This window comes from Lissotriton vulgaris, chromosome 4_1, assembly GCF_964263255.1.
Source record: "Lissotriton vulgaris chromosome 4_1, aLisVul1.2, whole genome shotgun sequence".
Taxonomy (NCBI): domain Eukaryota; kingdom Metazoa; phylum Chordata; class Amphibia; order Caudata; family Salamandridae; genus Lissotriton; species Lissotriton vulgaris.
The window spans coordinates 919,468,388-919,495,637 of NC_141691.1; the positions used below are offsets into that span (position 1 = coordinate 919,468,388).

General features: G+C 45.5%; 2 protein-coding genes across 2 annotated transcripts in view; one reads left to right on the forward strand and one right to left on the reverse strand.

Annotated features, from left to right (window-relative positions):
• The window catches only part of GCM2 (GCM transcription factor 2), a 72,504-nt gene extending 70,062 nt beyond the window's left edge, over nt 1-2,442 (reverse strand). The window contains exon 1 of the mRNA XM_086966881.1: nt 2,173-2,442. Within this exon, the coding sequence (XP_086823007.1) occupies nt 2,173-2,271 (99 nt within the window). The 5' untranslated portion in view covers nt 2,272-2,442. The remainder of the gene's footprint in view (nt 1-2,172) is intronic.
• Nucleotides 2,443-7,114: 4,672 nt separating this feature from the next.
• On the forward strand, nt 7,115-12,257 carry LOC147722724 (uncharacterized). The gene is made up of 3 exons (XM_086967367.1): nt 7,115-7,250; nt 7,606-8,151; nt 11,647-12,257. Exons 1-3 carry the CDS (start codon nt 7,115-7,117, stop codon nt 12,255-12,257), a joined length of 1,293 nt encoding a protein of 430 aa, XP_086823493.1.
• The last annotated feature ends 14,993 nt before the right edge of the window (nt 12,258-27,250 follow it).

The following is a 27,250-nucleotide window of genomic DNA, read 5'->3' on the forward strand; positions in this document are numbered from 1 at the left end:
CTAGATAAATCCTGCATTAAAAAAAAATGTAAAAAACATTGAAAGACGCTCCTGCCCGGGCGCTTGTTTCATTTTCAGGCGCGTGTCTCCTTGTTACAACCCGACTACAGTCCACACTCCGCCACAGCCTCTCCACACAACACACTTTCAGAACAGGCAAACGTGCACTTAGACGGGGGTGGCTGTGGGTCTGCGTCTGTCGGGAAAGAGACATTTGTGTTATTTCTAGCAACCATCAGTAGTAAATTCCCTTTCTGGCCTCAGTACACTTGGGGATTCTCTTCACGTGTGTAAATGCCCATGACGTCAGCGAACGCCTGGTCCACAATGTATAAAACTTCAACTGAAATGTAAGAATACATTTTGAAGCGGTTGGCGGCGAGTGTCCTGCATTTTATTGCAAGCCTGCAATATACTCATTGTTCATGCCTTTCTGTCAGGTGATCTAACGGAGGATAACTTTATGATAGGGCTTCTTCGACATATTTACTTTAATTTAAGTTTAGCCAATAGAAGGCATCACGGCTTAGAGTTCGAATTTTTAGCCCGGCTAGCCCACCTTTACCCTTTCTATGGACCTTAGTTATGAGCAGAGGTTTAAGTGAGTTGAGAAAACTGGGTGTCTCTCAAATGGACGTGGCCGCTATATTTAAGGGCGTGGCTTAAAACACAAGCTACAAATCTGGTGTCCGACTGTTACTTTGCTGCTTCTGTCCATTCATCCTGGTGTGTATAACACAAAAAGGAAAATTACACCTACAACAAGCCGCCAGGCCGGGACTATTGGCTCTGTCAATGGATATAAGGTGCATATAAAAAATAAGCACCAACTCTCACGTCGTTGTATAGAGTAATGAAAATGCTACCTGCATTTGTAGGAGAGGTTGTGGCGTAAGTCTTGAGCAGCCGACCTTCGAGCTGAGAAAACAGGTTCGAGCATGACGTCATGTGGTTAAAAAAATGAATATGTTCTTGTGTATGTAACTGGTGCTTATGTACAGCGCTCCAGGATTGCGCTATATAAAACTCAAAAACGAGGCTCCTTGACGTTACATCAAAGGCAGTGACGGGTTGTACTATTGCAGAGTTAAGGTTTTTTGTGGGTTTTTACACCCTGAGGGTACACATGAAGAGCCCCCGTAGGGACTCACCCATCACGGCACCTTCTTTTTAGAACTGCTGGTGCTGCGCACTGGCAGGACCCGGCCCACTTAAAGCCCTGGTTAGGGTAAGCATCCGTGTCTTTGTACATATATGGCTGGAAATAAAGATTGTAAGTAACTTATGGAGCGAATAGATAACGAAAATACACGTGATTTCGTACTGCAAGGCAATTAACTCCGTGTTTCAACAGGGCAGATGGTGACGTCTGCACCCATTTTAGGGGACCAGTGCTCATTTGTCATCTGACCCAGAGCAAGAAAATGAAAGGTTTAAAAGATATAAGAAGGATGCCAACCCCCCACCACCTCACCACCCTCCGCCTTATTACTCAATAAATGAATTGGAACCCCGAGAGAATGGGGTTCATGTTGATGCTGAAAGCCGTATGCAGTGAGAAAAATTTGAATGGGTGACTTCAGTGTGGAGGTTGCATATGTAACCTATGCGTGTTTTACTTCAGGATTTTTTTTATCAAGCCTCGCTCTTTATTCGTATATGTACTTGCGCACAAGCCCGCCATAGCTCTCCCTCTATTTCGTTACCAAAGTGTGTTTTAAAAAAAGCAACATCAACAACAAAATAGTAATGGCTTCACTGTGATGTGTCATGCCTTAAGTACCTATGTTGACTTCTAGATTTATAGTTGGCTGCAGTCACTGCCAGATGCACTTGCTGTTGTACCTGTGCACCCCTGTGCGCACTGCCTCAGCTCTTCTGCGAGGAAATGGCTCGGTGCTGCTTGCTTCTACTAGCCTCGGGTGGCCCCTCTGGGCACCGGTGACCCTCTGCACACCTAGCTTGCTTTTAGTAGTCTCGGATGCCACTCTGGGCACGGTGACCCTCGGCAGACCTAGCTTGCTTGGAGTAGTCCCGGCTGCCACTTTCACCCCCCCCCCCCCCCCCTCCCCGGTAGACCTCGGCACACGTGCATGCATCGGTGCAGCTTGCTTAGTCTCGGCTGCCCCTGTGGGCTGCGGTGACCCTCGGCACACAGCCCGCCTCACTCACCTGCGGCAGCCTGGGGTCGTTGATGTCCCAGGTCAGCTTCATCCCGTAGGAGCAGATGCAGTCCTGGTCGTCGAAGGGCTCTCCGGGGGCCCCGGACATGGTGAGGGCAGGGGGTCAGCGCCCCCACGGGATGTGAGGGGGCTTCAGACAGGAGCTGTGACCGCTGGAGGAGGTGACAGGGGACCCTTTGGTGTTAAGGTAGACTAGGGCTGGGGTGCCAGGGAGTGGAGGGGGTGAAGCCCTGTGCCCTGGAGCCTGCAGCAGCGACCCGCTCCCTTCCTCTGCTGCTGCCAGTGTGCCTGGCTGTACCCGCAACAGGAAACCTGCAATGTCTTTAATGGTTCCTCCTCCCTCCCCTCCCACCTCTACCTGACATCACGTGTCTGTGCCAAAGAAGAAGCTTTCGGATTCACCTGTGCGGAGCCCGCCCCCATCGCCCTCCCTAAGAGAGATCAAAGGAGCCTGGGGGCTCTGACCAACACGGGCCCCAGATCACGCCGAGGATGTGCTCTGTTCCCCGATCCTTACTGTGTGATGCACAGGTGTGCATTCAAGCCTAACATCAGAATACAACCCCATTCCAAGTGCTTGTCAGACGACCCATGAACGGGGAGACAGAGCAATGTGCCCGAGATCACACAACACCGGCGCACACAGAAGCCAGGATTGGAACCGATGTCCCTGGACCGCTGTCAGCTCCAGACCCCGCCTGAGGTGTGGGGGCACGAGTGTAACCCCATGTGTGCGGGTTCTGCAGCCTCACCTGTGGCTGAGGAAACAGACGACTTTAAAAAAGTATGCGCACCGATGCGCCGTAGGATCAATGTAAAGGATGGAATCGCTTGCTATTGGGGGGTGCCATCTGGCATCTGATGCCACTGCCAGGGCACTGCTCCGATGGGGGGCGTTTTCGAAATCAGCATCTTCGGGGGAGACAGGAAATAACCAACCCGCCTTGACTGTTCTCTCCAGTGTTAAAGAAAAGAAGCCCTCACAACGCGGGCATTATCTGTTTGAGCAGCATCTCGTGTATGCAAAGGAAAACGCGCCATTTGGAGAACGAGGGGATGACCCCTTCTCTGCATTCCCTTGGCTGGCACTGCGTGGGCACCCGGGGTGAGAAGAGAATTCAGCTCTACAGTCGGGCAGCCACCTGCATGCCACCTTGCAGACTCTTCTCGACCATCCCACTAGCAAATGCCGACCCGTGGCTCTCTGTATCCATTATGTGGATTTAACCTAGCGCTTCTGTCGATGTTAGGCGCTGTAGTACTAAATATCGGTTATCCGCTTTAATCCAGCTCAGTGTGCCGACCGGGGAAGCATGGAGGGCTGTCGTGTGCTTGGATTTGATCCTGTGACCAAAAAATCACAAGAGAGGTCAGTGGTGCTGATCCCACACACACAGCCATCTTGCAGCATGACTGTGAAACCGTCTCTCCATACACCCTCAGTGCGATTGTGACCTCTCTCCACTGCCTCCCCGTGCCTCACTAGTGCACACTTCTTCATACAGAAAAGGGCACCACAAAACACACACTGTGGGCACAGCTCAACCTGAGAGCAGGTATGGAGCCAGGGGGTCTCACTTATTACAAACAACGACAAAAGAAATATGACGACATATGTACATAACAGTGTTTAATAGGATTTCATCCACTTTCTTCAATTTCACGTGTCCACTGTTTGTTTCTTTGTTTTTAATAAGGCGATTTGTATACATCTTGACGTATTGATATAATTTTAATATATCACTTCCATGACGTGAAAACAACTTGAAGCAAATGAACAAAGACCAAAACAGCTGGTAAAAATGAAAGCGAGCGCCCTACTACAGAGAACGTCATTATTTTATTTGGATGATGTAGGACAAGAGTAGGGTGGCAATATTAGCAATGACGACACACTACAATAAACACAATATAGAATAGCGTAACACGTTACTTAAAATGCCCTAATCTTAAAAGTCGAAATATGAGTCAGGACATCATGAGCGGGGTGCACCCCTAAGAACCTCCTGCCCCCCAGAAATAAGGGGTTCGGCTATTAGTATTCCCCCCTCTTTTTCTATATTTTGTCTGAGATTACCTGGCCGCCTCTCCTTGTCCGCCCCTCACCCAGCACTGTAGGAACTCCCGCGTGCTTTACCTCTCTGTAAGAGCCCCCAGGAGTCCAGTGGACACCGCCACACCTCTGCGCCCACTGACACACCCAACATGGCGTCCAGCGTGTGCTGAAGGTGGTGGTCGGTCACCCGTGCCCACTATCGCGTGAAAATTATCTGTCTTCTGTGCAGGTTAGCGGTATCCAGAAGGAGTCAGCGGTATGTGTACTGGTTTTCTACAACACTGAGGGGTTAATGACCATTCTCTTATTAGGACCAACTTGTCTCAGCGGGTAGGTAACCTTAATCAACAGCTGCTGGCAACCCTCTGGCACCACGAGCATTGGCATAGAGTATCCTGCTGGCACTGAGTGGCTGGGTACTAATATTATGGAAGGGGAGGGGGGGTTCTGTGCTGAGTGCACCAGAATTATTAAAGGACTGAACATACTACGAACACAGAACTCCGGTGTCTTTTTAAGTCTGTGGATTGTGCAGTTTGTGTCCTTGGCACGTCCGGTACAATTCCCATAATATCGGTGTACGCTTGGAATACCTGATGCAGATTTTATGGAAGCAACCAAAAAAATCCAACATTTTTATTAAGATTCTGAGAAGAACGACCTTCTTTAAAAACATTTAAAAAAAAAAAACCTTACCCGGCATGTTTCTGTTATGTCTAGCTTGGGTTGGTATGTTTCTCATCCAATTTAGCCAAATATGTTTCCTTTACACTGACAATATTATTGGCACACCATTCATCAATACCAAAAAAGGAATGTTTCCTTATGTAACGCAATTGATGCTCATGTATATCGCTCCAACACCTTCGGGTCGTGTTTGCGCTATATAAAATCAGCAAAAAAATATATAAAAAATGAGTATAATTCGAGTTTGGAAATGTAATATTATTTAAAATATTCTAAAATCACCAGAAAACAGCTTAACTGTACCCAACTGTCCCACATTTGATTAAAAATATACATTTTACAGACCTGTTCAAAGCCTATGCGCGCGCAAAATCCTCCATTGTTTATCCAAAAAAAACGGAGAATTATTTCGCTTTTGCCTTTTTGGTTTCTTTGCGTTAACCTGCTTACCGAGAACATTTTTTATTATTTTCCTTCCTAGGACGAATGAACGCGTTGACTAACTGTCACAGAATATCACCTCAACTATTGTGTTTTTCGGTTAGTATTTTCAGCCAGTCAGTGCAGCGTGACACGTGCTGCTGTTGTTGCCTCGACTTGGTCCTGGTGAAGAGCTGACAGAAAAAAAGGTCAAAACACTGAACTCCAGAAACAATAAAAATAAACATAAATAAAGCCACCATATAGCAGCACAAAACACCCACATACATACCGCTCTCGGCATGAGCGTGAAAAGAAATAAACAGCAAAAGGCACACATGCGTGAATTATTCCTGTAGGTAAACCTTTCCGAGTGGAGCTCTGCGCAAGGGGGGCTTGGGGGGGGGGGCAGCCGACCGTAGGGAGGTCCCCACCCCCGGGCTGATTGGGAGGGGTCAGTGGGGGGGGGTTGTGCCAGAGCGCCAGCCTTGGGCTGTTTTTGGGCTGGTTTTGGGCTCCCTCGGTTCCTACTGAGGGAGCCCACCTATATAATCCCTTGGCCCCGCCTCCCGGCCACCATTTTAGGTTGAATGACCTGGTGGCCGGGAGTTCATAGCTTAATTGGAAATTTTCGTGTGGTGTTTTATATTCCGACTTTGTCATGTCTGGGGAGGATTATCGCGTTTTGGAGGCGATCCGCCTCTTGAGCGAAGCGGGACGCCTGGATTTGGTTCTGGGGGATGTGACTGGGCCGTCGCGTCCTCGGCGACAGGCCTCGGCTCGGGTTGCTGCAGTGGTCGCGGCTTGCGCGTCGCCTAAGAAATCCCGCCGGGAAGGGGTAAGTGACAGGGGCCGCCAGCGTGCTAGAAAAGCGGCCCCTGGAGGTGTGGCGCATGTGGATTTTGTGGCGGCTGTTCGGCGGGAGGCGGGTTTAGGGGAGGGTGAGGCTTCGGCTCCTCCGCTTGCAGTGGGGCCGCCGCAACGTTCGCTTTCGGTCCCCGCTGCCAGAGGCAAGCGGGCCGTCAAGCGGGGAGGCAGAAAGCGTTCCGCTTCTGTCTCCGTCGGTCAGGCCGAGGAATTGGTGGATGCGGTGACGGCGGTTGGCGCGCATGACGCGAGTGCGCAGCGCGCCAATATTGAAGATATTTTACCGTCGGCAGTACCGACTACTGTGGCTTTGGAACGCTCGGTTTTGGGGGCAATTGGTACTGATCGGGAGGCGGATTTGCCTGAGGCTGGCAGGGGGCTTGGGAGTGACAGAGTGTATACGCCAGCTCGCGTTTCTGGGCCGCATTTGCCTGAAGGTGTTGAGGCTCAGCCTGGACAGTTAGGGGCGGGGGAGGTTTTTGTACCTTATAGTCCCCTGTTGTTTTCCCCCCCTGTATCTGATCGTGGAGAGGTTTATTCAGTGCTCAGTGGTTCTGTGGGGGAGGGGGAATGGGCGCAGGTTGAGAGGAGGGAGAAGGCTGTGTTGCAAGGTCAGGAGGCTGGTGTTGGTATGTTGTCTAGCACTGCTGTTGTCTCTGAGTCGAGTGGGGGGTTTATGGATCCTGCGGGGGAAATGGGGGTTTTTCCTTCTGTTCATGGCAGTGGTGATAGGCAGGTGGGTGCTAGGTCTTGGGAGGGTTTGGATGTTTTTCCTTCATGGGCGGAGGGGGTTCGTGATGCAAGCAGGGCTGAGCCCCTCCAGGGGACTGATATGCGGAGTGGTTTTGGGGGCACTTTGAGTTTTCCAGGGTTACCTGTCAGGGGCAGATCGCTTGGGAGGATGGAACAGCCCCGCTCTGATGTTCAGCAGAAGGGGCAGGGTGGACGGGCGTTGGGGTCTGCGTCTAAGATTGTGCAGGAGTTGTTGGACTGGAGTAGTGGTGATGGTTCTCTCAAGGAGGTCTGTTTCTCGGGAGGTTGGTCCGGTGCAGTTTCAGGATTCTAGTTTTTGTATGGCTAGTGGTGTTGGCAGTTTTGCCCGTTCTGGTAGTAAGGGTCCCGGCACATCAGTTCAGCCTTTTTCATTGCAGGTCGGAGAGCGTCGTGGAGAGGCAGACTTGGTAGGGTGGAGTGCGGCCCGCTTGCACCGAGGAGAAGGGAGGGTGGAGCCTGGCGCGGCATACCCCGTACCGGCGAGGGACCCCGGCGCGGTCAACGTAAGCAGGTCAGGCGCGACCTCGTTGGCCCCAACGTCCTCCTCTCTGGATCTCGGCGCGGTCAGCAGAAGCAGGTCGGGCGCGTCCTCGCTGGCCCCAACTTCTTTTTCTACAGGTATAGGTGGGGTTGGCAGAAGCGGACCAGGCGCGTCCTCGCTGGCCCCATTGTCAGGTTCTTTGGATGTCGGCGGGGTTGGCAGAAGCAGGACCGGCGCGTCCTCGCTGGCCCCCAGTGTTTCTTCTCATCAACGAAGGGATTCATCTTTGGTTAAACTGTATAAAACTGGTCAAAGTTCGGGGGAGTACAGGCGGGTTCAGTCGGCTCCCCCGTCTCAGGTGTCCGTAAGGGCTGGTAAGGCCCAGGTTGGTTTCAGAAGTCCGTCAAAAGTGTTGGCCCCTCCTAGGTTGGAGGAATCTTTGGTTTTGGATTACGATGAGGAGAGCCCTGAGGAGGGCGAGATACGTGCTGAGGGTGCAAGGGGGGGGCTTTTTCACGCTTCTGATGATGTTTTGCAGGCACCGGTGGTGGTGCGTCCGAGAACTACAGTCTCCAGACCAACACGGGAGAGCGGCCCCGCGGTGAGGGTTCCTCGGTCAGGCGACGATGTTGGACAGATGACATGGAGAGAGAGGCCGGCCCAACTGCCTTTATTGAATCCAGGTGAGCTTGCTGGTCCACGGGACAAGCCGTTGATGGTTTCTGTTGGTACGGGGGGGGATCCGTCTGCAGAGGGTGTGGATCTTAAACTCCACAAGGGTCGTTATGTTAAGGATCAGGGAGTGGGCACGGGTGACGGGGGTGTGGGTTCTAAGGTGGATTCCGGGACTGTTACGGAGCCCGTGGAGGTAGGTAAGGATCCACCACAAAGCAAGGAGCTTAAAATAAAGAAGTTGCCTTACATGGGCGTCACAAAACCGTTGGGCGCTCATTTAATGCTGTCCACTAAGGAGAGGATTTGGAAAGGGGAGTACGTGGAATTATTGAAACTCTTACATAGGGAAGTTAGGTCTAAAGAGGGGTCTAAGGAGGAGGAGTACGAGTTGGCCAAGCGCCCTAAGGTTCCTCTGACTATCGAAAATTGGACTGCGGCATTTCTTATATATGCTAGCGTGTACTGTGAGAAATTCCCTGAGCGCTGTGTGGCCTTGTTTAAGTATATGGACGTCATTAGAAAGGCGCAGATTACTGGTAGTGGTTATGCCTGGTCACAGTACGATGAGGAATTCAGGGCTCGGATGGCTTGGGATCCTGAAGCTAAATGGGGGGAGTTAGATAATGACCTGTGGCAACACACTATGGGTGCATCAGCGGGTGGTAACACGATTTTCACAGCTAGTGGTTATCCATTACCTTCACGGCCCTTTCAGGGTAAGCCCACTCGGGGAGGGGTGGGTGCAGCTGCGTCAGTTCAACCTGCCGATGGGACCTGTTGGGATTTTAACAGAGGATACTGCCCGAGAGAGTATTGCAAATTCAGACACGAATGCTCCCAGTGTGGTAGAACACACCCACTGTCCAGGTGTTGGGGGCCGCGGGTTACAAGGGGCAGGCAGTGGTCACATCAGTCAGCCAATGCCCCTGCGCCTGCACAGCAGCCTCAACCTCACAGGGGAGGGAAACACACTTCTGGAACTGGGCCCAAAGGCTCATACGCCAGTTAATCCTTTTCACTTGGCTGTGGCTCTGAAGGGTTATGGGAATGTTGAAGCGGCTAAGTTATTGTTGAGGGGTTTTCAGGAGGGTTTTCGTCTTGGTTACACCGGGCCGCGGTTGCGGCGGTGGTCAAAGAATCTTTTGTCAGCCAGTGAACATCCAGAGGTGGTACAAGACAAATTGGATAAGGAAGTGCGTGAGGGAAGGATGGCGGGTCCTTTTGATGATTGGCCCTTGGAAAATCTTATTGTCTCCCCAATTGGTGTGGTTCCTAAGAAAGAGCCTGGGCAATTTCGTTTGATACAACATTTGTCATGGCCGGAGGGCTCCTCAGTTAACGATTTCATTGATGGTGAGGCTGCCTCTGTGTCTTATTCTTCAGTGGATGTGGCCATGGCCCTGGTTGTATCTGCCGGCACGGGTGCGGCAATGGCAAAGTGTGACATCAAATCTGCATTTCGTTTATTGCCTGTACATCCTGAGGATTGGGATCTCTTGGGGATTCAATTTCAAGGAAAGTGGTATGTTGATAAGGCTCTTCCAATGGGTTGTTCCATGTCCTGTGCGCTATTTGAGACCTTTAGCACGTTTCTCCAATGGTTTTTCATCGACACGTCAGGACACCAGCTTGTGACTCACTACCTGGATGATTTCTTTTTTGTAGGCGCTCCCAATTCCTCTGCATGCCTGACTGCTTTGCGGACATTTCAAACGCTGATGGAATTTTTAGGTGTGCCCTTGGCACCCGAAAAGACAATGGGCCCCTGTGCGACCATGTCCTTTTTGGGGATTGAAATTGATTCTAATGTCATGGAAGCACGCTTACCGGTGGATAAAAAAGCAAAAATGTTGGACCTCTTACATGTGATGTTGAACAAAGCAAAGGTGACAGTGAAGGAACTTCAGGTGCTGCTGGGCCATCTTAATTTTGCTTGTAGGGTGGTCAGGGCAGGTCGAACTTTTTGCAGGCGTTTGGGTAGAGCCCTGTCTGGTCAGTTTTTGCCTCACCATCACGTCCGCTTGTCAGCCGGTGTTAAGGAGGATCTGCGGATGTGGGTAGCCTTTTTACACTCTTTCAATGGCATTCCTTTGTACAGAGAAGAGAATTGGATTTGGGACGTCCAAATTTTTTCAGATGCTGCAGGCAGTGATGGTTTCGGTCTTTACTGGCAGGGCAGATGGTGTGCTGAACAGTGGCCTGCTGCGTGGAAGGACGGAGGCAGGAGTATTGCCTTCCTTGAGCTTTTCCCTGTGGTGGTGGCGTTGACTCTGTGGGGTCAGGAGCTTGCTCACAAAAAAGTGCTGTTTAGAATTGATAACAAGGCTGTGGTGGACATTATCAATCGGCAGTCGGCCAAGGATGCTCACATCTTGAAGCTTTTGCGAGTCTTTGTGTTGGGGTGCTTGAGGTATGACATCAGTTTTAAGGCCTTACACATTCCTGGAGTGGACAATGACATTGCGGATGCTTTGTCTCGTTCACAGTGGGAGAGATTCCATGGGCTAGCCTCGGAGGCGGACAGGACGCCGACCCGCATGCCGGAACATCTGTGGACTGTAGGCGAGACAGGGTTTTGCAGTTGGTGGTAGGTTCGCTTGCACTTTCCACTAGGACGGCGTATGAATTGGCATGGAAAGAGTTTTTGGAATCTGGGGCCGACTGGCGCGCTCCGGGCTGGAGACGATCTGAAGATGTGGTACAATTCATTCTTCACTTGATAGACAGGGGCCTGACACGTGTGACGATTGCTGGAAAATTGGCTGGTATTGCGTTCATGGGCAAATTACTGTGGGGCTATTCTCCTTCGGCTGGGGAGGTGGGTAAGCGCATGCTGGAAGGTTGGTCCAGGGAGAGGGGTAGGGTACATATGGTTCGCCGACCTTTGTCTTGGCAGACGTTAGCCCGAGTTTTGCAGGTTTTGTCCTCAGTTTGTTTGAATGAGTTTGAGGTTTGTCTGTTTTCTACTCTTATGGTTTGGATGTTTTTTGGGGCTTTCAGAGTTTCTGAGTTGCTGGGGTCGAAAGTTGCTCTTGGGGTGGGGTGGGAGAATGTTCGATTTTTGGAGATGGGGTTGCACGTCTGGTTGGCTCGGGCGAAAACTGATCAACACAGCAAAGGGAGGGGCATTTGGTTGGAAGCTTCTTCCCCTTCTGAGACGTGTCCTTTTAGGTGGGCCAGGCGTTTGAGGGACTGTTCGGGGGCCGCCTTAGAGGGCCCTGTTTTCCGACATATGGATGGTTCCAGGGTGACTGAGTACCAACTGCGCATGGTTTTGCGTAAAGCGCTGCGATTCTTGGGGTTGGATGAGACACAGTATGGTACGCATTCCTTCAGGATTGGAGCAGCAACAGAAGCTCATAACAGGGGTTGGTCGCAGCAGGACATTATGTCTTTGGGGCGATGGTCCTCCAACTGTTTTAGGCGCTATGTGCGGACTGATCCTGTTGTGGCGCCTGCGGTTGATAATTTTTCTTGAATTTGATGCTGCTTTTCTTTTTCAGGTTCAGTGGCCGGCCCCCGTTCTACTGTCATGACGATCTGGATAGTGGGACATTCCTTCATTAGGCGCGCGGAGGATCAAGCTATAAGAAGCTATTTTGGTTCCACCCTTGGTTTTAATTCTCGTCTTTTTAATGTTGTGTGGAAGGGGAAGGGAGGTATGATTTGGAGGGAGCTTATCCCAGCATTGAATTCTTGGTTGGTGGGAGGTGTTTGTCCTGACGTGTTGCTCTTGCACCTTGGGGAGAATGACCTTTGTGGAGTGAAGGGAGTGGTTTTATTGAGAGCAATGAAGAAGGATCTTTCTCTTATTCGTCAACAATGGGCGGGTTGCCATGTTTTGTGGACAGAATTGGTCCCTAGAAGAACCTGGAGGGGTGCGATCAAGCCTAGGGCGGTTGATAAGGCGCGACGGAAGTTGAATCTGGAGGTTTCCCGTTTTTGTAGAGATCTGGGTTTTGGGCGGGTGTCCCATAAGGACATCCGGTATGACAATGTGGAATTCTTTCGCGGCGATGGTGTTCACTTATCTCGTATAGGGATGGATTTATATCTTTTGGAATTGCGAGAGGTGCTCTCCAGGTGTTTGAAGATTCAAAATTTCTTAGGTTGAGGTTCTGGTTCGTTGGTTGGTCGGTTTTGGGGGGCAGAAAGAGAGGAGGGTAATTCCTTTCCCCCTCTTTTCTGGGTGGCGGAATTTGGGCGTTCTTGGTCAGCTGGGACATGAAGGTTGTTGGGTTTTGATAAAGTTGGGCTATGGCTGAAAAGTTTAAATAGTTGTTTCGTGGGGTGGTTACAAGGTTTTGGGCAATGTACGTTGTTGGTGGGTAAATTTTGCAATGTGATGTTTGGCGGTGGGTTGGGATGATATGTAAATGATTATCAGGTTTTGGTATTGTTTGAATTGTAATTATGTTGTGCTGGGTGGGGGCGGGGTTTGTGACGTGTTAGGGGCGGGCCTGACGTTTGGGGTTGTAAGGTAACATCTTATTTAGTGAGGACTAGTTTTGTTAGGCGGTTGCCAGGTTTGTATTGTTGTAAATATGCACCTGTTTCAATAAAAGCGGCCTTTTGCACACTCTAATTTGGTCTGGTGTCTGCTCACCCCCCCTCACCCCTCCCTCCCAAGGGGGGCTTGGGGGGGGGGCAGCCGACCGTAGGGAGGTCCCCACCCCCGGGCTGATTGGGAGGGGTCAGTGGGGGGGGGTTGTGCCAGAGCGCCAGCCTTGGGCTGTTTTTGGGCTGGTTTTGGGCTCCCTCGGTTCCTACTGAGGGAGCCCACCTATATAATCCCTTGGCCCCGCCTCCCGGCCACCATTTTAGGTTGAATGACCTGGTGGCCGGGAGTTCATAGCTTAATTGGAAATTTTCCCCCCCTCCCCCCCCCTTTTTTCTCGGTTAGCCCTGTCTAATTCTTTTCGGGGTTTTTTATTTATTATTTATTTGCGTTATTTATTTATTTATATTCATAACTTTAGGGTCTTTTGTCGGAACAGGTGGATATGGGGTAGCTCACAATGTTGTTCATTGTCGCTTGGAACAGGTGCCGTGCGGAATTTGGGCGTTCTTGGTCAGCTGGGACATGAAGGTTGTTGGGTTTTGATAAAGTTGGGCTATGGCTGAAAAGTTTAAATAGTTGTTTCGTGGGGTGGTTACAAGGTTTTGGGCAATGTACGTTGTTGGTGGGTAAATTTTGCAATGTGATGTTTGGCGGTGGGTTGGGATGATATGTAAATGATTATCAGGTTTTGGTATTGTTTGAATTGTAATTATGTTGTGCTGGGTGGGGGCGGGGTTTGTGACGTGTTAGGGGCGGGCCTGACGTTTGGGGTTGTAAGGTAACATCTTATTTAGTGAGGACTAGTTTTGTTAGGCGGTTGCCAGGTTTGTATTGTTGTAAATATGCACCTGTTTCAATAAAAGCGGCCTTTTGCACACTCTAATTTGGTCTGGTGTCTGCTCACCCCCCCTCACCCCTCCCTCCCAATCTCGCAGTGTGGCACTCGGCTCTTGTGCGGTGATTCCAACTTGCAGTCAGCCAACGTGCGTGTAATAAAATACACTTGCGCGTGTAATAAAACAAAGGCTTTACAGCACAGTAACAGCTGAGAAGTGTGGCTCACTGGTTAGAAGCGGCAGACCCTAATGCAGAGGTCTGACCCGGGACCAGGGTTCAATTTTCGACGCGGCAGGGTCTTGGGCTCAATGTCCACGGACTCAATAATTCTCTCCTCGGAGCATAAAAGCGAATTGCTAGAAAACAAGAGAAGGGGGCAGAGTAGAACCACCCAGACCAGGGGTCCCAAAACATTTTTTACAAAAAAAATCGGCATAATTCCCGATGGGGTCGCGGGTTCTCGTGTTTTATTTTAATGAGACCTCGAGGTGGGCAGGTCCCGGGGGCATTTATTAAAAAATAATAGCGGGGGCTCGCTGGGGCTGTGGGTGCCCGCTTGGGTCCCCGCAGTCTCGGGCTTTACTCATGTTGGGAGGGGGGTTGCGTGGCCCCCCTCCTGGAGCTCTCCATCTGCTTATAACTTTGTCGTAGTTTGACGATTCTTTACGAAATTTTCCCAAAAGTTTCTCTTTTTTGATCAGCTCCTATCTTGAAAAGTTTAGGGGTGACTGATCAGGGGGAGGGGGGGGGGGGCTGAGAAAAAAGGGGCATGAAAACCTGTTTTCTCAATGGATTTTTCATAGGAAACTTTCGACAAAGCTACAGGTCAAACTGCTGAACGGAATTACGCGAAATTTGGCATGGAGAAAGGTCTTGGTCTAGAAAGCACACTTTTGTAGAAATGGTGTAAATCCGTTCTGTAGTTTTTGAGATATTAAGGGAAAAACTATATATATATATACAGGGCCGGCGCTAGGCATGGGCAGCATGAGCCGCTGCCCAGGGCCTCCGGTCTGGTCTCAGGAGGGGGCCTCGCACCTTGACTTCAGTGTTTCGAGGCCCAGGGCCCCCCTAAGAGTTTAAAGGTTTTCTTTTTTTACCCATTTCCCCTGCTGGCCCCTCTCGCAGGGCCTAGTCACTGCAGCTGCATGATGATGACAGCGATTTGATAGGTACTTAAACTGCCCTTATGTGTGAAGTGCCCCCTGCCCGTGTATGAATGAAAAGCAGGATATTCTGCAGGGCGCACAACAAAGGATAGAATGACGTCCTGTCACGTAAAAACTGCTCACCTAGGATGAGGGAACACTGGGAAAGGAAGCATAGAGGTAAGAAAAAGGGGGGGGGAGTAGATAGGTGTGAGTATGACAGTGAGACAAGGGGTGCAGGCAGAGGAGCAGACACATCATTAACAAGTGGCTGGAGCAAGGCTTTACGTGTCTTAGACCCAGCAATAAATTAGAACGGACATTGAACCGGGCCCCATACCTTTTACTATATTCATGTACTAACTTGACTTGCAAAGAAACTGGTCTAGTGTCTGCACAATGAGGTATGACACGTTTGCAGGGTCGGACTGACCTAAAGGGCAATCAAATCAGACTGTGCCCAATCTGTCAGGTCAGAATGTATGTTGTTTTTTTGGATGTTTACAGGTCTGCTTTATGGCCATATGAGCCGTTTTTTACTGTTGATTTTCGTGATATTTTAAAACAAACATTGCTTCCAGCAAACTCAACTATATGCAGTCTTCCATACCTTACACAATCGTATACAGCATGTCTTTACGAATTAAAAACGGATATAATTTGCAAATACAGAAATTTTTCTAGCTGCCTAATTCACTAAAGGGGGCCACTTTTATTTCGGTGCTGGGGCCTATTTCCTGTCTCAGTCTGACAATGTATGTTAGGGTAATAGATGGCAGCAAATTAGTTCCTGTTTGTAGTTCACATGCTTCACTTAATTTTGCATTCCTTAAAAATCTTAGGTATTTCCAAGATGTGTGTTTCTGTAATTCTTTTCACAGCATATAACTCTTGTATGGTACACACTTTGTATTGCGTCGCATCCAGGTGTTTATAACAGGCTACAATTGAGAGCTGTGTATTTGAGGCCGAAGGCAGTATAAGTTTCTCACTGTGCCTACCTGGGGATCAAAAAGGTGTTCAGAATACATGATCATCCAATACATGGCCTCTCTGCAGAGAACACAGAGCAACAGTACAGTATTCAAATTGCAGGTGTGATTCTGTGCAAATGTGTGTGAAGGAGGCACTCTTTGGTCAAAACAGTGACAAGGTAAAAGTAAAATAATTTGTTGTTGTTACTCATTTACCCAAAACAGCTAACCACCATTGACAAAATCAATACTCCTGGATGTTTTTAGGTGTAGGTCAGTTGTTGTGTCATATTTCTGTTTTCAATTACGGATAGCCCAGAGAGGAAACAAAGTACTGGTCAGATTGAACTCTTTATGGAATTACAGAAATTTAGATTACCTGTTTAAGCTACACCCTTAATTACGTATACCACGCCCCTTTTAGAGACTCACTCATTTTTTTCAGCCAGCTTAAAAGCCTGGGCTGGCAGAAAGGGGGACAGGGAAGAGGAGAGATGGATGTAATGGGCAGAATCCATGCGAACAGGCTGGTAGAGAGATTAAGAGCCGAGGTGAGGGGCATTACATTCCAAAAAAGACAAGGATGTAAGAGGGGTAGAATCCATGCAAAATGGTAGGAGGCAGGGAAACTGGTGAACTTTGAAATGCAGAGGTTCCTAATGAAACATTTAATAATTTGTTGTGTGCCAGGCATGCCTCACACTTCCTAGTGGTTTGGGTGTTTCACCCTCATCAAGAATACTTTGAAAAATGCCACAAGATAGTATTTTTGGCCCATTTTCCATAAAAAGTAGTCCACAGGTCATGTGTGACCCATTCTTCCCAGTTTGCACCACTTTCTTGTGCCTCATTCGCATGTAAGAACTGCACTCCTGTCTTTTCCCTTCTGTAATACCCACTTTCCCATATGCTCCATTTTACCCTTTCAAGCAACACACTTTCCTGTCTGCACCATTCACCCCCATTAATCACCTCTCTTTATAGTGTAATGTTCTCTAGTGCTCAACATTCTGCCCTCTAAGCTCCTTCCTCTTTCGAACACCATTATAATTCCATGTGTACTTTGCTTGTGTTGTCTCCTCTCTTCCCAGTGGACAAAACAGGTGCTAAATCAGGTGAAAATTCTTTTTACAACTATTTGGGCCATAATTACAATGGTCAGCAGGTCACAAGTTTGAATTGGCTATTAATAAAACATATTTACAGAGCGTCAAATGTGTTAAAGTAAACGATTTATAAAAGAGTTAGTGTTCCATTTACTTTTCTTTGCAATTGAAGCATTTCCACCTCTTGGAATGTGTTCCTACTCAAGGTTAGACATTGCCAGGCTAAAATATTTCAATTAAATTAATATATGTCTGCTTTATACCAAGGACTCTCAATGTTTCACAAAAAATATGCTTCTGTTCAAACTCGGAAACAGGAAATATTGCAACACAGGAGATACATGAGAGAATAGTGCCAACAAATCATGTTGATCCATTGTCCTAGCTCAATGTACAATTACGGTTACTACTTAGGGAATCCATCTTTATTTACACATGCAATAAGGCTCTGTTACTGGACAATACACACTATATAGCCCGTAGTCTCAGAATAAAGAGCAACACATGAAAAAACCAAACCAAGACTTCTCAAGAAATACAACAAATTTGTATGGATTCCCATCACTCACCGTTCCAGGTGACATGCTTCATCACCTGGGTCTTCTTTAACAGGGCTAGCACTCCACCCTAATGATGGAGGAGCCCAAGGACGTTTTCAAAGTTCGTTAATACAGATGTGAGCAGATGTTATTTATGGAGTGATTGGGAAGAGTATTGCAGTGCAAGAATATAAAGTGAATTCTAAAATTGAAGCGTTTGGTTTCTTGTTGATGTCTTGCACATATTGGTACCCAAACATGAATTTCCCTCAGTGGCAATCTGCCCAAGAATATATTTGGTCTTGCATGCTAGCAGTTAATTTCTGAATGAAGACCAATTCAGTACAACTTTATAGTGACACAGCAAGGGTTCTAATTTTAAAAAGATCTCATACCATATGGTGTCCTCTTTGTTGGCTTGTGGAGCTGGGTCCATTACCCACATTTGCACAGTCAGCAAAAAAATCTTGGATTCATTTTCCAGCATCTCTTTTTTTCAGAACAGATTAACAATGTTTCATCCACTTGCTTTTACTACATCCACATGTAACACCAAATCATTCTTTTTCCCCCTTCTCACTGCAGTAAGGCTGCTATACAGTCCATTATATTCTCGCCATCTTAGGTTTCCTGCCTTTTTTACATTCAGTACCCTTCAAATCATTCAGAACAGTAGAGGGCGCCTCATCTGAGACTGCTGCATCGCTGGGACAATTCTTCTCACCTTTTTGCTGTCTGCTGGGTTTTTGGTTTGAAACCCTCTATCTACAAGGCACCATCCATTCATCATTATGCACTTCATTAAAAAGGTTCTCTCTTTGTACAACACTCCTTATGTTAATTCCAGAATCCTATACTCTGTGCCAACCAAACTCCTGTGCCACCAAAAATTTAGAGGTCCCTGATTGGAGGCAGATCCTTCTCCTTTTTAGATAAGCAAGACTGGAACTCCCTCCCTCTTGAACAATGGTGTAACTCAAATCTTTTGCAAAAACACTTAAAACTGTCCTTTCTCCACATTAGTAAAGTCTGCACCTCTCCTTTGGAGCTCTCTTAGTGCCAGGATGCCAGGTTAGTATATAAAATTCAGGTATCCCATTCAAAAGAACAATAACAAATTTTAAATCATTTAATGTATTCCTATTTAATTCAGATGTAAAATATAGGTACACATTTTCTAAGTATTATTAATTTGTAACCATTATTCTCACATCCAAACTCAGTAAATAGCTTCTTGCAAAAAGGCTTCAACAATGCCATATCTGTGATCTCTAAATAAACTGCACATTTCATAAAACGCAGCAGCTCATCTCTTAATGAGAATTCCAAAGTTCAAATCACTTGTATTGTTGGAGCTACACTAGTTTCCCATTAGAAAGGAAGTAGCCTTCACGATACTGTATGCTGCTCATAACATAGGTCCTGAGTACCTTGGAGAAAATTCATATGGTACACACCTACGTGAGCTCTACGATCAACCCCCTCGTGAACAGTGGAAACACCTAAAATAAACAAAGAGTCCTGGAGTGGTAAAAGCTTTTTCTCATTCCTTGCAAACTCTGAAACAAAATGTCTTTGCATTTCAAAGCCCAGTTCAATTCTGTTTTAGAAAAAAACTTAAAACCTGGCTTTTTTCAACTACGTTGCCCAATTAGCTTTATTTACGGTTACAGCTGCAGATGGCAGGGCCACATTGGCATGCTCTATAAACAATATCAATATAAATAATGGCCAATTGAAATGACTTCCTATGATGTCACCTCCTGTTAAGTTAAATCGTATGCAAATTATAGGGGCCTCGCATTTCCCTATTCTGCTCAGGGCCCCATGAACCCTAGGACCGGCCCTGTATATCTATATCTATATATATATATATATATATATATATATATATGTATATATATATATATATTACCTACTGGCGGATTTTTTTCAATGCAAAGTCTCAAAATTCTATTTGGAATAACTTTGGCGCCGGTTGACGAATCTGCCTGAAAATGTCCTCAAATTTGCCTCGCGGAGCTCCGGTCCTTCCTTGAAAGTTTTGGGGGGATTTGTCAAGCGGGGGCCGAGATAAAAGGGGGGTCCCAAAACGTGTTTTCCCCATGTTAATTTCCATAAGGCGGTCAAACTCACTTTTAGCCCGTACGGCTGAATGGATTACCACCAATCTTGGCAAAATTGTAGGGACTGGTAGCTCGTTGTGCCTTTGCTATGTCTCAAGATATGTGCTCCAGTGGATTTTGAGTAATTTAGGTAAAAAAAAAAATATATATCTATGGCACCGCCCCGTTACGCGCACCGGGGAGCGCTCCGGACCCGCCACGCGAGGTGCGCATGGAAAGCTGATTGGCTCTCGGGTGTCTGTAAACTTTCGAAACAGTCCGGAGTGGCCGCCATCTTGTGTCTCGGTAGGATCGAGACACAAGAGGTGGAAAAAAAAGGGGGAAATGACCATAAGGGCCAGGGATAGACCCCCCCCTGATCCCCTAGGTTTGATGTGGGGGTCACAAAAGGGCCCAGTGAAATGTTAATTTCTATTTTCGAATATGTGTTTTAAGGGTTACATTACACTGAAAGGAGGTCTGTCACTCTGTCACAAAGATGGTGTCATCAGTGATGTCATGAGTGATGTCACTGACCATGTCATGAGTGATGTAATATGTGACGACATCAGCAGTGCATTACACGCGCAAGTTATAGTGAGTCCAACTAACTATAACGTGGAATTTCAATGGTTTTATGCCAGTAAAATTTCCAGCTAACTATAACTGGTTTGAAACCTATGTTTTTTTCAGTGAATATATATGTGCTCAAGGAGGACCTACCAACCCAGCCACTCCTAACCTTCAGTAAAGCAAGATCGATAGGCGACATGCTGGTGACAAGCCACTTGGATAAACTGCCCCGTAGGATTAACACCATAAGGGAGCAAAAAGGCTTTTACCCCTGCGGCCGCTGCAAAGCGTGCGCAGGAAGTAAACGGGTGCTAACTTACACAATTACTGATACTGGCAGGAAAGTGAGTATCAATAAATTCATTACCTGCAGCACGCAGTATGCCGTCTACTGTTTACAGTGCCCGTGTGGCTTGCGCTACATCGGGAGCACTATCAAGGAGCTCAAGTTAAGAATACTTGAGCACCTAAGAGCCATCGATAAAGTGGATCAGGCTTATCCGGTGGCTCGCCACTTTGCAGAGGCCCATGGTCGAGACCGGAGTAAACTCCAATACTTCGGCCTGGACATTGTGCCTCCTAATATACGTGGCGGTGACCGTTTACGAAGGTTAAGGAGACTTGAATCCCGATATATAATAGACCTCTCAACGAGACATCCCAAGGGTCTCAACAGTGGGGAAGAGATGGCCTTTCATCTAGGGAAATAAATCCAATTGAACAGCAATAGGATTACACAGATCTAAGATGACATAAAACTCAAGAAAAACTGTAATTAGAACTATTTGAGTATCATCCTAAACAGACATTCCCTATATCAAATGTAAACATAGCCTAAGGTTCTTATCTGCTTTGTGTCATATGAAATTATCTACGTTAGAGATTCTTTATATCTTTTTGTTCATATGTGAATGAGGAGAATTTCATCAGGAGTTTGAGATATATAAATGTGGAAATTAAGTCAATGTTTGAACAATACCAAGCCACGTGGGCTCATGTGGAATATGAGTGAAAGCAAATGATTTCCCAAGACTCATAAATGATGAATGTTTGTTTAGATCTTTATATGGATTTACTGCAATAGTAATTTACTAATTTTTTATTTACTATTTGATTTCCACTGTTTTTCACGTATTCTTCTATGCATCTTTAGAGATCGTTTCTAAAAATGAATTGTAATTTCTAGATTTGTAATGAATTCACTCTGTTTTCTGCTGCTACACGGGAGGCATCCCACTTTATTATTCCCACAACTCTAGTATGAGTATCTTCAATTGAAATGTTATTGAACCTGAAGTCTCATACTTTGGTGTATTGCATTTGGCCACTCATTTCGTAAGGGGACACCAGCCGATCCACGGCTAAATGTTTCTTATCCATTTTGGATAACATGTAAAATATACCATACTCTGAATGAGGCTGTTGCCCATCAGTGGGCTTTAACGTTTACTACATGTATGATGTTAATGTGTTTGATATTTATTTACAACCATTGCAAGATGTCCGCCACATTTCTATGTATGGTGTGAGTCCCCTTTCTCTGCCTATGCTATACAGAATGTGGGAGTGAATGTAGAACACTTAAAATAATGTTGGGAGTAAACACAGTGTAACACACACTGACGAAGGCAGAACGCCGAAACGCGTCTGTGTGCACCCCCTCGCTAAATAAAATCTAGCGTGTTGAAACTTCCACCTCCGAGTGCTGTTTTGGTTCTTCTATCAATCCGGAAGACATTGGAGCGTTATATATATATATATATATATATATATATATATATATATATATATATATATATATATATATATATATATATATATATATATTCCATAACAAGTTGCCCTGTGCATTTAGAGGAGCACACACGATGTCCTGCCCTCCGGCCTATTCCATGCCGCTAGACTTTCAAGTGCGCATTCTGTTTAATTATCGCCATTGCCTACGCGTTTCAGGGCCAGCGCCCCTTCTTCCTGGGCATTCAGTGATCACACCTGAAACCTGCACGTTGTATTCACGGTCTTTATTAAGCATGGTACGCGCACCCCACAATTTTTCGAAACATTTTTTTTTTGCCTTGGGGGGGTCCTAGTGGGACCCCCTGAGCAGGCCTAGGGAGTCAGGGTGCTTCTACCCTGCCCCCTTTTTGAGTTCTACACGTTTGTTTTTCTGCTTTCTTGTGCCTCAGTCTACCGAGGCACAAGATGGCTGCGAACAATTTCTGTTTTGGAGTGGTGACAGACATTGGCAGCCAATCAGCATGCAGCTCGCGCACGCGAAGGTCCGCACACGTCTGCGCACGTATATATAAATATATATATATATTATAGTTAGCTGGACCTTTTACTCATACAAAACCATTGAACTTCCCCCGGTATAGTTAGTTGTACTCACTATAACTCGCGCGCCCGCAATCCACTGCTGATGATGTCACATATTACATCTTTCATGACATTCTCAGTGACATCACTGACATCTCAAATGACATCACTGATGACATCACTGATGACATCAACCAGTGAATGTGGTTTGCTTTGATATTTAAATATGTATTATAAATACACTACTTTGCATTGAAGAATGAGTGGATATATAAATATAAATGTGTGGATGCTGGATTTAGTAACAGTGTCATTGATTGTTTCCTTGACTAATTTGTAGAGTCTCACTATAAATAATGTGTAGTTACTAAACTGTGTGAAAGTCTATTACTTTGTCTTAATTGCTATGTTAAAGACTATATTTGTTATTGGTTTCTTAACTGAGTATTTGTATGGGTAAATGCATGTCTATGTGGTTTGGTGGGGGGTGTGTGATTGCCAAAAAATGTGTGAATAGTTCATTCAGTAGGTATATGAGGTTAAGACTACATGTTATAATAGTTGTTTCAGTGAGTGTATATGTTTATGGGTGTGGTGGTGATGAAATATTTCTCTCAATGGTACATCTCCATTAAACTTTTAAAAAAGGCCGTGTATGTGATAGTTATATCTAATTAAGTGTGTCTAAGACTTAGTGATTGTATGAGTCACTATATGGATAACTGTATACTTGTAATAGTGATTTTATAACACACTAAGTGTGAGTTACTAACTATATAAATAGATGAAGTGGTGTTTGTATAAGTGTGTAGGTGAGCAAATGTAAGTATAATCAATTGTTTGCATAAGTCAGAAGGAAGTCTTTATAAGTGAATACAATGTGTGCTGGTGTTTAATGTTGAAATAGGCATGTAAGTATATTTGATAGTGTTCTGTTCACTGCATATAACACTGAATCTATAGGTAAGAGTTTAGATGTGTGTATAGTTCTATGAATAACTGAGTGGGTGTTTATTGGTGTGTCAATGGTTTCAAATATGGCACTTTCTATTTTACAGTGAGTGATGAAAGAGTATACTAGTGTGTGATGAGGTGTATTTGATTGTCACATGGATGATGTCATCTGTGATGTCATCAGTGATGTCATTTGAGATGTCATCAGTGATGTCATCAGTGATGTCACTGACCGTGTCATGAATGATGCACTTTTTGTGACGTTCCGGTGGCGCAGAAGACTGAGTGATATTTATCAGGCAGGACTAAGCCACTTTTTGTGGCGTAATCCTGCCTGATAAATATCAGTCCCTTTAACACAGCGTCCTGCGTTAAAGGGGTGTACAATGGGTGTTTCTGGGGGCGTTCCCAGCAGCATCCATGGACTTGAGTAATTTATAGCATCCAAATGTTTCTCAAGAAAAGTCATAAACCGTGTCCGTGGGTCATATCTGCCCAAATGCCGATATTCCGAACGATTGAAAATGACTTTTCTTGAGAAACATTTGGATTTGGATTATCATGTCCTATACTTTGGATTTTTTGAAAGACTGACTTTGAGGATGCTATAAATTACTCAAGTCTGCCCGAATTGTGTGGGTAAAATTGATACCTAGTCACTTTGAATAAGAATGTACTTACGTCTCGTCTAACAGTTGGAAGAAATATCTAGTTATATGACAACAGGATACCGACATAACTTGAAGGAAATAAGAACGCCCTGAAGAAGTTCTGTTGTACAGAAGAAACGCGTCGGCTGGCTGTGGTACATAAACTTAAGGAAAATAAAAGCATTTGAATATACACCAAGATTCAGCGCTTCAATAAGGACTCTAAGTGATAAGATTTGATTGGACTTGTTGTGCAAGTGGTGCTGTGCCAAACTTTGGAATATTCTCCACTACTCTCTACTACTCACTCTCTACTACTCCACTACTCTCTAATACTCACTCTCTACTACTCATTCTTTACTACTCTACTACTCTACTACTTTCTCTCTACTACTCTCTCTCTACTACTCACTCCCTACTACTCACTATCTACTACTCTCTACTACTCACTCTCTACTACTCACTATTTACTACTCACTCTCTACTACTCACTCTTTACTTCTCACTCTCTACTACTCACTCTCTACTACTTTCTCTCTACTACTCTCTACTACTCACTCTCTACTACTCACTCTACTACTCACTCTCTACTACTCTCTACTACTCACTCTCTACTGCTCTCTCTCTACTACTTTCTCTCTACTACTCTCTACTACTCACTCTCTACTACTCACTCTACTACTCACTCTCTACTACTCTCTACTACTCATTCTCTACTACTCTCTCTTTAGTACTCACTGTCTACTACGCACGCTCTACTTCTCACTCTCTACTACTCTCTACTACTCACTCTCTACTACTCTCTCTACTACTCACTCTCTACTACTCTCTCTCTACTACTCTTTACTACTCTCTCTCTACTACTCTCTCTTTAGTACTCACTCTCTACTTCTCACTCTCTACTACTCTCTACTACTCTCTCTACTACTCACTCTCTACTACTCACTCTACTACTCACTACTAAGCACTCTCTACTACTCTCTCTCTACTACTCTCGACTACTAACTCTACTACTCACTCTCTACTACTCTCTACTATTCTTTCTCTCTGCTACTCACCCTCTACTACTCACTCTCTACTACTCTCTACTACTCACTCTCTACTCCTCACTCTCTACTACTCTCTACTACTCACTATTTACTGCTCTCTACTACTCACTCTCTACTGCTCTCTACTACTCACTCTACTACTTACTCTCTACTACTCACTCTACTATTCACTCTACTACTCTCTACTACTCACTCTCTACTACTCTCTCTACTGCTCCCTACTACTCTCTACTACTCACTCTCTACTCTCTATTACTCACTCTCTACTCTCTACCTCTCTCTACTTCTCTCTCTACTAGTCTCTACCTCTCTACCTCTACACCTCTACCTCTCTCTACATGCACACATATACACATATATATATATGCATATATATGCATATGCATTTATATATATGTATGTGTATATATATATATATACATACATATATAAACATATATAATCTGCATATCTATATAAATATAAATGCATGCATACATATACATATATGAATACATATGCATGTTATTTACATGAAAGTTTGAAAAACACTAATAAAAGCAAAGCTAAAAAGCCACCTCATTACAAACAGAATGGTTTTAACTTAAACGAGGGCGAGATCTATTGCATTTTCAATGCTTGTTTACTTTGGTTCCATCAAGAAGCCATTCAGATATGTCACACATTTGCCATAAATTCTGAATTTTAGCACTCTAGTTGCTCATTAGATCACTGTAGTAAAGCTACTGCTCACCAGGGAAGTCTGCTGCTGGTGTTCAAAGTGCATGTTTCAGTCTGCATGTCAGAATTTTTTTAATGAAATAGAAGAGGATTTAAGAAGTCACTCAAAATTTGCCCTAATTTTTCTTTCTGAAGCACTAATCATAATTTCTATGGCAAAAATAACCCCCTCATTTTGGTCCTTTTTAAATTAAATGCTTTCAGACTTACCACTTCATTCCAATCAAGATGGCTTCTGGTGTGCCGTACTTTTGTCATAAGTAAGACTGTTAGCACTCTAGGTGTTCTTTAGAACACTCTGGGACATTCTGTCATTGGGCTATACTTGGGCTACATCTGGGTGATATTTGGGCTACATTTGGGCTCTTTTGTCTCTGGTGGCCATCTTGGGAGACTGCATGTCAGAATTATTTAATGAAATAGAAGAGGATTTGAGAAGTCACTGAAAATGTCCCCTAATTTTTCTTTCTGCAGCACTAATCATACTTTCTATGGCAAAATATACCCCCTCGTTTTGTTCCTTTTTAAATTAAATGTTTTAAGAGTTACCACTTTATTCCAATCAAGATGTCTTCAGGTGTGCCATACCTTTGTAATAAGTAGGACTGTTAGCGCTCTAGTTGTTCTTTAGAACACTCTAGGAGGCTGCAGTAGAACACAAAGGAATCAACTGACAGTCTCTGTCCTTGTTGGATGTACATGTTTTACTGAGAATGTCAGACTTCATTCTCACATGACTGAGAAAGATAATGTGAATTTACAGAAAATATGCTTTCCGTTTAGCTTATAGATCCCCTTCCAAACCACTGTGGGAAAAGCATGAGATAATAGTTTTCTTTCAAACATGATTCATGGTATCCCAGCAGAAGGCTTTTTCACATTGTAAAATCACCTTAGAACACACCACAATTCCTAAAAGGAGTATGGCACCATCAACAAATGGTTTATAATGTAACTAAAGTCCTACAACCTTCTATTAACTGCAATGCTTTTTAATGAGGTGCTATCATGTATATTGGTCCCAAGATGGCTGCCAACACTTCTTGGATGAAGTGCTGACAGCCAATCAGATCTCACGATGAGAAGTGTGGTTAGGCATTGCCCAGATATATACATTTTTTTCCTTTTAATTTTCTCAGGAACTACTGGAGGGATTTACACCATTTAAGCAAAAGCGTGATCAGCGATTCAGACTCTACCATTTTGCCAAATTTCTAGTAATTCCGTTCAGCCGTTCGGGCTGTAGCCGTGTCTAATCGTCCTATGGAAAATAACATGGGGAAAACACGTTTTAGGACTCCCCTTTTTTCTCAGCCCCCACTTGACGAATCCCCAAAAACTTTCAGGGAAGGAGCGGAGCAGAGCAGGCCATCTTCTTTGAGAAATTTGCAAAGATTCATCAACCGGCGCCAAAGTTATTCCCAATAGAATGTTGCGGATTTCCTATGGAAACTAGGTCCTAACTATATATACATACTGGCGACCGCCAGTAGGTAATATATATATATATATATATATATATATATATATATATATATATATATATTCCAGAAGACTGACGAAGTTCATGCC